General features: G+C 45.4%; 1 protein-coding gene across 1 annotated transcript in view; it reads right to left on the bottom strand.

Moving 5' to 3' along the window:
• Positions 1–12249, bottom strand: part of LOC109287189 (VPS10 domain-containing receptor SorCS3) — a 541768-nt gene that overhangs the window by 220882 nt on the left and 308637 nt on the right. The window contains exon 6 of the mRNA XM_019502155.1: positions 1735–1808. Within this exon, the coding sequence (XP_019357700.1) occupies positions 1735–1808 (74 nt within the window). The remainder of the gene's footprint in view (positions 1–1734; positions 1809–12249) is intronic.

The following is a 12249-nucleotide window of genomic DNA, read 5'->3' as shown; positions in this document are numbered from 1 at the left end:
GGGGGGGGGGGAGCTGGGCTGCCTGTGCTGCATGCGGGTAGTGGGGGGAGGAGGTAAGAGGGCAGCACACATGGATAGGAGTGTGGGTGGGAGCTGGACTTTCTGCATGAATAGGAGGAGGAAGGGGGTCTGGGCTGTCCATGCTGCGAGGGAGAGCCCGGGAAGGAGGCCACCCACCCAGCAAGCGGCTCTCGGCCTGCAGCCCATGCCTCACACATCCTCTGGGACTGAATCCCACGGGGCGTGTGGTCCTCAGCTGCCCAGAAGTTGGACAGCCCTGTTCTCAACTATTCAGACAGCAAGTTGACATCAAACAGAAATGAAATCTCTGATGAAAAGCATCTTCTCACTTGACCTAAGAGCCATGTCCTAAAAGCACCTAAAAAGTCTAGGCACTCAGGAAATCCAGGTAGGTGCCAATTTTCAGGTGCCTAAATCTTATTGAGTATCTGGCCTTCAGGTTTTTCTGACCTTAGTTCCCAATGGTTTTCACTGAGACTTCAACTCTGAATCAACAATTTTTTACCATTAAACTCAAACCCTTAAGTCATCAGGGTGCTTTTAAAATGATGAATTCCTCATCGAGCCCCTGAGCCAGTTACCCAACACTGCCAATGCACCCTAACAGATCAGAATAATAGTATGCTCTTTAATTAGCCTGTAAATAGCAAACCCAACCTGCAAACGTGAGCATCACGTGCACAAACTCACAACTGGGGACACACTAAATAGGAAACATTAAAACGGTGTTATTTTGAAGTCATGCTATATACCAGGAGTCAGCAACTTTTTTACGCAGAGTGCTAAAAACACCCGCAACCTCAACTCATAAGATGCTGATGTGCCAGGGGCAGATGATGGGGGAGCCACAGGGGACCTAATTCCCGTTGTGGCAGCGCAGCCCCAGCCCCTTCCCCACCGTCCGCCCTGAGTTGCACATGCCAAGCAAAATGCCTTCGCGTGCCATGCTCTGGCACCCAAGCCGGAGGTTGCCTACTCCTGCTGTATACAGAACTTTTCATAAAGCCCCAGCACCTGGAATCACATGATTATATAAGACTCTCAGCTTTCATTTTATTATTATTTTTAAGTATATTTCCAGCCATCGAATTGTGGGAAAAGCTGTGAAAATGCAACCTTTGGAGCAGTGATTTTCAACCAAAGTGCCGCAGCACCCTGCGGTGCCTTAAGATCTTTTCAAGGCTGACACGGGGCACCATGCAATGTTAGCACTGTTGGTTTTGTGAACACAATTCATGAGAAAAACCCAGAGATTTCAAAAGGGATTCATAGCATTAACACCATTCTGACCTATCGCAGTCGTCCTGAGTTCTTTGCAACACAAGCATCGCTCTGTTATTTTCTGCAGTCAAAAAACAAGTGCAAAGTAAGAGCTGACATTTTTGGAGGGGTGCCTTGAGCCCCATGAGGATGCCACAAGCCAAACAAGGGATGCCTTCAGGCCAAAATGGTTGAGAACCACTGCCCCAGACATTATGAACCCAAAGACAAAAAAAGCTATGTCGAATCTTGAGATTTTTGGCCAATCCTGTGACTCAGGAGCATGGAGGAGCTTACACATGATATTTTAACATCTGGGATCAGAATACCCCAATGATTTTACACATCCTAAATATTATGCCTCTCAATGTCTTCTTCCATGTGCAACAGGTACAAGCGCCAACCTTTGGTGTTGCCTGTGCAAAGCAGGCGGACCTTGCTGCAACAACTCACCAGTAAAACCTGTTTGGTGTGATCCTCTCATGCATTAGCTGCCATCTTCTCCCAAAATCCATAGAGCTGTACAGCTGAAAGACAGGAAGAAATGAGCAATAGTATAAATAGCAACAAAGGAGGGGTGATTGCTACCCAAACAGGAACTAAAACCAATTCTGAGCTCCATGAGGTCCGAATATATTAATAGTGCAGGGGTCCACAATTAACTATTAACCTTGCTCTTTGGGAAAGGCAAATAAGATAATATCCTTCTCTCCAATTTTACCCAGACTGAACCTTTGAGGTTCAAAAGAGGTTTATTCAGCCATCTTCCTCCTAATACCCTTTTCACACATCTCTGTACTGCCTGATTTCAGCTGTCAACACATTCACCTGCATTATGGTATAACAAAGCAGGCCGTTCCTATGGCTTTTCCAGCTCTTCAGGAAGCTGATGATTGATGACCTATATATTCCTAACTTTAAATTAGATTAAAGGCAAATTAGATTACTTAGCTCAACTATGGAGGTATACAGTGACACAGTGTAAAGGTCACATTGTAATTTGCTTTCATAGTGGGAGTTAAACCCCTTTGTTAGATCTGAAAAAATATGTAATAGCCCCAAATTTGAAAACATTTACTTCCAGAGTAAAACCCACATTGTCAGAAAAGTTAGAAGTCAATTTACACAGCAGTTGGGGTGTTAAAGGCACTTAAAATGGCTTTTTTTTTTGAAAGGTCGACTTGAGATCTAATATTTCTTTTGATTCCCTCCAGCTAACAAATGACAGATTTGTAACACATCCAGATTTCCATGTAGCTCCAGTCTAAATCTCACACACAAGCTAGTTTTATAAATATCCTACTCAACATCACAACCTACCCCGTTCCTACACCGTTCTACAACCACCTACCATCCAATTACTTAAAATCAAACAACACAAGCAACCTTTACTTCAACCTTGAAACATTCAGGTTTCTAGGAAATGCATCAGACTTTGAGAACCGTCTACTCTGCACCGCAGCTGCATCATGGTGGAAGGAATAGCAGGCAGCGATTCAAACAAGGGGGGGAATTATTCTTTAATAGAACAAACTTTGATTTTAGAGAGTGTCTGAAATGAAAAGAACCGCTAGTCAACTGCATGAAAGGCTAAAGACGTAGATATTAGAGAGATGGAGGAAGATTGTATGTTGCTCAGGTCAAAATTGTAGATCTTTAATGGAAAAATGATAAGGCTGGTGTTAGGGTGGTGCATTTGATTCTATTTCAAGTAAATGGATTTATGGATTGTGGGCAAGTCCAGGTTTCTATTGAAAGGGATTAGGTCCTGGTGACTGATGGCTCACATGTACTACTGCGTGTGATGATGAAGATAAGCAACACAGGGTTGGACTAGATGTTTCCTTAGAGAATTATTTCCTAGGTGTACTAGGCCAAATCTGATAGCTTTGCACGGAGTAGTCCCACCGATTTGCTCAGCTTAAGGCTGGCAGAGTCAGTCCTTTGGGTTTATGCTGATGGAAAAAGGCACTTAATCGAACTCGACTGGCAGTGCACGGGGTTTACTGGGAGAAGAGATCAATGCAGCCATACGCAGAACATTTAAACAAAGATATGGTAGTTTGGACATGCTCAACTTCAACCTTATGTCAGTGGGATGAAGAAAATATTTACTGGGTAATATTCAGTGACCTGTGTTAGGGAGGTCAAACTACATCATCACAGGGATCCTTCCTTTCCTTAAAAGCTCTGAATCAACTAAATGATAGATTTGATACATCTTTCAACATCCAAGCACCACTGTGATGACGAGAGTCTCAAATGATTTAGCTGTTCCTTCTAGTCCCTAATTACTTGCTAACTGAGACGAGATGCTCTGTCAAATTGCTGACTTCAGAAAAATGCTGCCACTAGTATAAAGTGGCCAAAGTCTTTGTGTAAAGTCTTACTATGTTCATTTGAACTTAACATTCAAAGCTTTTACTGGTCACCCATCCCTCCTGTTCTCCAGTAAAGCCAGAAAAGAAACTCCCAAGCCAAAAGAAAATCTTAATTGACGCAGAATAATGTATTGCCCATCTATTTCTTAATTAAACGGGCGGTGACAAGAAATTTCCTTATGCAAATTCTACGACAGGCTTGTGAAGGCAGCATCAATATTGAGATAATTATCTTCCGGGAGAACATCCTCATTAACAAAAAAAAGCCCTCAAAATCAGCAGCACAAATTCCTCATCTTTGTTCGTATTAAGAGGGCACTTCCCATTTAAAACATGGTCGCACGCCACTCGGCTTTATCTATCCCAGGACCGTTGTGCAGGCTGGCATCTCATAAGGCAAGTCAAATTACTTGATCACCCCAATCGTTTCTGGATTACTTTGATCAAAGGCGTGTCGGCCAAACCAAGGTGCGGTTGCAAATCACTGACGTTGGAAAGATGCTTCCAGCTGAGTCCCAATGCTCAGGAGGAACCAAAAGTCCTAATGTTTTTACTCTACTTCCATTTTGATTGCTGTGTACCATGTCCCATTCCAGCTATTAAGGGAGAAGGATTAGCACCTGCCTTGATTTCCTTGGGTTTTATTGTCTTCCCCCCCGCCAAGAATTTTATTTTTCTTTTATAGGTCCATAGCTACCGCGGGTATGGACAGCTCAATGGCGCTTAGCAGTTCTCGTTCCAGCCTCTCATCTGCCCTATAGCAACTCATCTAACGAACATCCTTCTCTCTATCAAGTTAAGAGCCAGAGACCAACTGCTGAGTATTTTTTTGTTCACCTTTCTATTAGATCTTGGGTTGACTGATGGTAGAAGGATTAAATTGAACTTGCAGCCTTTAGGCAAATTCAGATAAAGAAAAAAGAAGGATATTATGCATGGTGGGGGGGAATGCATTATTTATTTATTCACCTCTTTCTTTTCAGCATCCAACTTGAGTTTTAACTGAGAGCAAATGATTGAGACTAAAAATTGGAGGGCTGTAGAGAAGAACACGTCACTTTGGCCTAGTTCACGTCACCACCGTTTATATGCCCTTATTTACTGACCCATATAGAAGGGCTAATGTTAAATTACCAAATAAAAAACACATAATAAAATACAGGTTTTTGCCAACATAAAAATGGTGCATGCATGCGCTGTCCCTTCACTCTGCTCTCAAGCTCAGGGCTCTAATGTAAGAGGGGACAGGAAATGCAGGGGTAAAGTCAAAAGATTACAATCAAGATTAATTTTCCCTGAGGTTCAACGTGGATCAACAGACAGGAATTAGATTCATTTGGAGCAAACCTTTTTTTTTTTTTTAAATAAAAGTTCTAGAAAGTCTCTCCAAATCAGTAATATTTGGCCTTCCAACCTCCCCCTTCATCCAAAGAGCTTAACTCAATTTAGAGATAACGATTCTATCGCAGAGTCTTTCAAGTCTTGACATCTCTCTCCAACCCAGTTTTGCAAAGTACATGTTTAGCTTTAAGGGCTTTGCTAAATAAAAAGAGACTTGAGCGTGCATCTCAAAGACACGTCTAAACAGGGCCCAGTAAGGCGAAATGGCCTGACACTCATTTTGAAGCAGAGCCTGGAGCCCAGGCCATGAACCTGGACTCCCAATCATGTGTTAATCCAGGTTTTAAATACAAGCAAATTCAGTGTCCACCAACGTAAAGATTTTCATAGTGCTCATTAACCCCCTTTGAGAATGGGAACCGCAGGTGGGTGCTGAACACTTAGGAAAATCCAGCCACTTCATTTACATGCTGAAATAGAAGCTGAGCTTTAAAAATAATAATAAATGAGTTCCTCTGCCAAGAGACTACCCGGTGCATGCACAGCAGTGTCTAGGACACGATGCAGCATGGTCACACCTAGGAGCATATAGTATTTGATATGCAAAAATCCCAGTACTAGACACATCAAGCCTAACAATCCCCAGCTACAATTGCCAAGCCAGGAGTGAAAACCCTCCAAGGATGGAGAGTCCACAACCTCTCCGAGTGACCTGTTCCAGTGTTTTACTACTCTCCTAGTAAGAAAGTTCTTCCTCATATCCAACCTCAACTTGCCTTCCTCCAGCCTGAGCCCATTGTTCCTTGTCCTGTCATCTGCCCCCACTGAGGACAGCCCAGCTCCATCCTCTTTGCAGCCCCCCTGCAGGGAGGTGAAGGCTGCTATCAAATCTCTCCTCGGTCTTCTCTTCTCCAGACTAAATCAGCCCAGTTCCCTCGGCCTCTCCTCAAAAGTCCTGTCCCCCAACCCTGAACCATTTTTGTTGCCCTCCACTGGACTCTCTCCAATTCCTCTACATCCTTTCTGCAGTGGGGGCCCACAGCTGGACACAGGACTCCAGATGTGGCCTCCCCAGTGCTGAATAGAGAGGAAGAATCACTCCCCTTGACCTACTGGCAATGCTCCTACCGATGCAGCCCAGGATGCCATTCGCCTTCTTGGCACAAGGGCACACTGCTGCCTCCTGTTCAGCTTCTTGTCCCCTGTCCCCCCAGGTCCTTTTCTGCAGAGCTGCTGCCCAGCCCATCACCCCCAGCCTGCACCGGTGCAGGGGCTCCCTCCTCAGGGCAGGACTTTGCATTTGTCCTTGTTGAGCCTCCTGAGATTTGTTTTGGCCCAATCCTCCAATTTGTCTTGGTCACTCAGAATCCTAGCCTAGATCAAGTTAGTTATACAGATAACTTGATTTTATATAATGGTAGTCAGAAGGCTTCATGTTTGGACTCTGAAAGCACTTTACTTGATTTATTTAGCTCTCAACAGCACTTCTGTGAAACAGAGAACAAGCCATTTCAGGAGGGGGCCTTACCTCCGTGTTTTGTACAATTCCACGCACATAAGGTACTAATCATTTCTGATGTTTGAAAGAAAGACTTTTCCCCTCCCAAAAAAATGCATACACCAAAATTCCTCCATTCTGCTTCAAACTTTCAGAGCATGGTTTCAAGGGAATAGGCTGTTTTGTTGAGTTGTTCAGCTGGCTGTTTTTGTTTTCTATGCTTGTTTTTTTTCCCTCCTCCCTATTGAATCATGCAAAAGCGTGAAAAGCTGATTTTGCTCAAAATGTCACACTCATCAGGTTTGGAGCAGAAGTAGGATGCCAGTGACTTTCTAAATTCTGTGTGCGGGCAAGGGGTGGGGGAGTTGGTGAGACGTAAAAACATACCAACATGAACGGCACGCAGACGTGGAAAGGGGAAGAGTGGGAGAGACAAAGTAGGTCTGAACCCTCTATCACCGGCTCGAGGGGCTCAGTCTTGAGCGCTCTGGCAGGGGGGTCACTTTCTCGCTGCCAAATAAGCGCCGTTTTTTTTCTCAAGCTCCACAGGGGTTAACTCTGGAAATAGAAGGGCGAGGAAAGCTTGGGCACAGACACGGCACTACACTCAAGGACAGCATTTCCAGCGGCCTCAAGAGAGGTGGCTCAGCCACCGCTCTCCAGGGCATCTACAGCCATTTCTATCCAGCATGAAAGCACACAGAGCAGTATAGACCACCAAGGTATAGACCACCAAGAGAAAGATGCAGGTGCAGCTAGAGATGGAAGGGAAAAAAAGAGAGCCGAGCATCCAACGTCTGGGTGTACCTTACTTTGGCTCTCATAATAGCAGGTATATGTCATCAATAAATTGGATAGGAAATAATAAGTTTTCATTATCACACTAAATACATGAGAAAGTGCTAAATAATCTAAGTACAGGGTCTTCATAAAGTCCTTGTGCACAACCTAAGTTATGAAAGTTTAAAACTGCACAAGGACTTTATGAAGACCAGGGCAGGGGGGTCTCCTGCCCAGGGCAGGGGGTCGGACTTGATGATCTACTTAGGTCCCTTCCAACCCTACATCTATGAATTTATGAATCTATGACCCTATATATGGGGAAAGAGGCAGATACGGTATTTGTAGAAACAGGGTCAGAAACCTTAAACAAGCAAGATAAGTATGATTCAAAATAAAATAAAGCTCTTCCATGCCAGGACACCAAGCTCTGAACTGGCCAGGGCAAACATCTGGGAAGAGCCCACCCTAAAGTCTTCCAACCAGCTGCCACCCTCCCCCGCCCCCCCAGCAAATCAGAACAATCAAAACACAGGATCGGCTAAGTCAGCACGAACAGCTGGACTCTGGGCACTTAAAGTAGCAATTCATTTATCATGCACCTAATTAGACTTCCCACAAGACGTGTGTGGACTTAGCCAATAACTGGAAGCTGAGTTCCCATTGGTCCGATGGGTTCTTTGCAGATGATTTACACTTTTATGATCGACTCCAGATCAAGAGGGAGAGAGTGAGAGAGGGTGGAAATCAAGATGAGAAGAGAGGGATTTCTTCTCTGACAACGAGAAGACCAGAATGATACGGCTTTTCTGACAAACTTGTTTGTCTCTCGCTCTCTCTATATACAAGTTCTGCACCTCTGGTGGTCCTATAGCTGATACAGCAACGTGTCGCTCCTTGAGATCAGCATTTAAACTCCTGAGACGCTGCAAGAATTTTGCCAATTTTCTGACTCCGGTCCTCCGTGAAACTAAGTGTCATGTCACCGGTTCTCCGTGTCCCGTGGCATGACACGATGGTATCTGCATGGTGATACTGAGACAACATAAAGCCAATTGTGTCTCCTTAATTGTTTGGGACTAGATTTCATCCGTCTCCCCAAGTCAGCAGCCCAGGGATTCACAGTATCATAGAGTCATAGAAAATGAGGGTTGGAAGGGACCTGAAGAGGCCATCTAGTCCAAACCCCTGCTCAAAGCAGGACCAGCCCCAAGTACATCATCCCAGACAAGGCTTTGTCTACCTGGGTCCTAAAAACCTCCAAGGATGGAGATACCACCACCTCTTGGGAGTCTTTCAGTGCTTTACTACCCTCCTCATGAGAAAGTTTTCCCTAGTATCCAACCTCAACTTCCCTTGCTGCAGCCTGAGCCCATTGCTCCTTGTCCTGTCATCGGCCCCCACTCAGGACAGTCCAGCTCCATCCTCTTTGCAGCCCCCCTGCAGGGAGGTGAAGGCTGCTATTCAATCCCCCTTGGTCTTCTCTTCTGCAGACTCAGTCAGCCCAGTTCCCTCAGCCTCTCCTCACCAGTCCTGTCCCCCAGGCTCCAAATCATTTTTGTTGCCCTCCGCTGGACTGTCTCCAATTTGGGCACATCCTTTCTATAGCAGAGCGGCCAAAACTGGACACAGGACTCCAGATGTGGCCTCCCCAGTGCTGAATAGAGGGGAAGAATCACTGCCCTCGATCTGCTGGCACCACTCCTAACTAATGCAGACCAGTATGCCGTTAACCTTCTTCACTAGGAAACACTGCTGGTTCCTGTCCACTGTCCCCTCCAGGTCCTTTTCTGCAGAGCTGCTGCCCAGCCCGTCACCCCCAGCCTGTCTCGGTGCCTGGGATTGTTCCCTCCTAATTGCAGGACTTTGCACTTGTCCTTGTTGAACCTCATGAGATTTATTTTGGTCCAATCCTCCAATTTGTTGAGGTAAGTCTGAATCCTAGCCCTACCCTTTAACATACCTACTACTCCCCTCAGCTTGGTGTCTTCTGCAGATTTGCTAAGGGTGCACTCAATGCCATTTTCTAGGTCATTGATGAAGATATTGAACAAAACCGGCTCCAGGATCAACCCCTGGGACACTCCACTTGATACCAGCTGCCAACTAGACATTGAGCCATTGACTACTACCCCCTGAGCCTGCCGATCCAGCCAGTTTTGCATCCATCTTACAGTTCATTCATCCAACTTGTACCTCCTTAGCTTGCCCGCAAGAATAGTGTGGGAGACTGTATCAAAAGCCTTGCTAAAGTCAAGGTATATCATGTCCACAGCTCTTTCCACAGAGCCAGTTATCTCATCCTAGAAGGCAATCAGGTTGGTCAAGCACGATATGCAAGCGCTGCACAGTGGTGATGACATGGTTGGACAGACTGCAACACAGGCTGCACAAGCCTCTTGGTTGACCTCAGAGCACCCTTGTGTGCTGCCCTGGGCTGAAGGCTGCATCAGCACATATTTCCTGCTCACACTGGCTGTGCCAGTTACTATCCATCTGCTCCCCCATGTGCTGCACTCACACATACATTAGAGTGCACACACATATCCACCATATCCTCCTGCTTCTGCTCCCCATCTGTGCAATGGGCCCATAGCCCTTTCTTATTTAATGGGCATGATAAGGTGCTCCATTATGGTGGACATCATAACGTGCTCCATTATGGTGATGAGAGCCACAAGCATGATTAATAGACAGACGGGAAGACTTGAAACACACACACTGGCCATATAAAAGTACCCTCTCCCTCCCCAAAATGCCTGCCCGTTACCAGTATAATAGTCCCCCTCTTTCCACTCCACTGTCATCTCAACAAACAAGTACCAAAATACTCTGGTATATAGGAAAGCAAAATACTTCTTTTCCATCCTGAAACCCCTGCAGATTATCTAAACCATCCCAACTACAGTCCTGTGGCCAGGATAGAGAAAATCCCAGAAGAAAAAACTCACTTGCTCTCTTCCAAACTAGCAGGAAGAATTTGAAATCTGGGGATCCAGTGTCAGGTTTTGTGGCCAAAGTTTAAAAAAAATAAATAAAATAAATAAATACATTTATATATATATGTATTAGGAAGTTTCCTTTCCTCTTCCTCACAATATTCACCACGTGTCCTGTTTCTCACCCAGCTGTGTTAATGGCTCTAAGGTTGAATGTACGAAAGTGCAGGGAGTTGTGCCATCACCTAACACACTAGGAAGTTCATTCCCGGAGGGGAAATGAAGACTTATCTTTGACAAGGGACAAGCACTTGCAAATGCTCTTTAACCATAGACAACACAGAGCCCAAGTATCATGTCAGGAGGCAACATAACACTTGGGAGAATGGAGTAGCACCTAGTAATTTCAAATCACACAGGAAAAATGAAACAGGAATAAAAAATGAGGAGTTTGGGGGGCTTTTTTATTTTTTGCTGCTGCTGCTGGAGACAGCCACAGAAGCACTTTGCATGCAATGTCTGGGAATTACACTCCATGCCTAGAAAGATGGATGCTCCCTGCCCTTCCCACTGCAAATGCAGTGACTTTTTCATAAGAGAGAGAGACAGAAAAGCTCTGTTAAGGTCTCCATTACAGAAAAGAAATTTCAGGCTGGGTAGAACAAAGGCAAATTTACTGTAAGAAATAGCTACGCTCTAGCAAGTGGAAGGGCTTGATGAATAATTATTCCTCCTCCCATCTCTGATTCTGACATTATGGCTCCAAAATAAGATCCGTACCATCCTCCATCAATAAAAGATTGCTCTCAAGAATCAGGGTGCTCTAGTCACTGCAATTCTCCAGCAAATAACTGAATCAATGGAGGGACTTCTCAGCACGGCCCGTTTCTTAAAGAAATCATTTCCTTCGTTGCTCTTTCAGATTGTTCACAGGATAGCTTTACCCCTTCCGCACTCCAGGACTTGGCCCACCTTGAGGCAAGTCACAGCAAAAGGGTTCAAAGCATAATACAATATGGCAACCACCATTCATTTCTCCTTCCTCCAGCTTTGCAAAAGTGTGGCTGAGCAGCTCTTTTTTCCCCAAAACATTCTCCTGTCTGTGAAACAGGTTGGCCTACATAACCATGACAATTTGGCAAATAGTTGCATTGTGTCAAGAGGGTCCTGTTCCCTTAAGGGAAGAGCCAACAGGAAACACTATCCAGAGTGGAAGACAAGACAGAAAGGCAATGGAAGCAAGAATAGGATGAAAGGGTTACAGTTATGAAAAGACAAGCGGGCGCTGGGCAAATACACCCAACGTTGCAATCATGGATTTCCATTTTCTGCCACTGCCCAACAAACTGGAATTTCCCTCTCTCATTGCAACATTCAGTCTCAGGGATATTCCTGTCTTTGGCTTGCCGTTCCTAGCTGCCTTGGTAGTCAATGATGGCTGCATCCCACGTACATGCATTTACACTGGTCCTGGTTTCCGCTTGGCTGAACATGCTTCACTGGCACAGGAGACCTAGTGAAAGCCTTATCGTCTCTATAGCCTTTAAGTCTTAAAATATTGCTCAACCTGAAGGGAAGAAGCATCTCTGTATCCCAGGAGCAAAATGTGATTCAGTGGAATTCACTTTGGGAGACCGGGATCATTTTAAGCTGGAAATAGCTTTGTCAAAGGTTCAGTGGGGCTTGTAATAGGGTATAGGGCCCTCACTTTCCCCTCTATCTTAGTAGGGTGAACGTAGGCCAGCCCAGAAGCAGAAACTACTGTAGGATGGTGTGACAGGGGTCCGTCCCCGGGCCCATCTAATGTAGGCCTGACCCTCTGTCTCTGGGGCTACCCACCCCCCTTTCTCGCCTGCCATGCCTTGATGGAACAATAATTATGATGTTACTCAGGTGGGAGGCTGCCCATTTACTACCCCAACACTAGGGATCACTTTGCAGATGGTATATAGATGTTGACCTGTGCCCTATGACACCAGAGTCTGCTTACCCCCTGTCACTGCACCCCCTGGTGCTGGGGTCTGCTCAC

The sequence above is a fragment of the Gavialis gangeticus genome, unplaced genomic scaffold (genome assembly GCF_001723915.1).
Source record: "Gavialis gangeticus isolate Ggan-Ray unplaced genomic scaffold, GavGan_comp1, whole genome shotgun sequence".
In the NCBI taxonomy this organism is placed as follows: domain Eukaryota; kingdom Metazoa; phylum Chordata; order Crocodylia; family Gavialidae; genus Gavialis; species Gavialis gangeticus.
The sequence above is the reverse complement of the archived record's forward strand: the minus strand, read 5'-3'. Positions and strand labels throughout refer to the sequence as shown.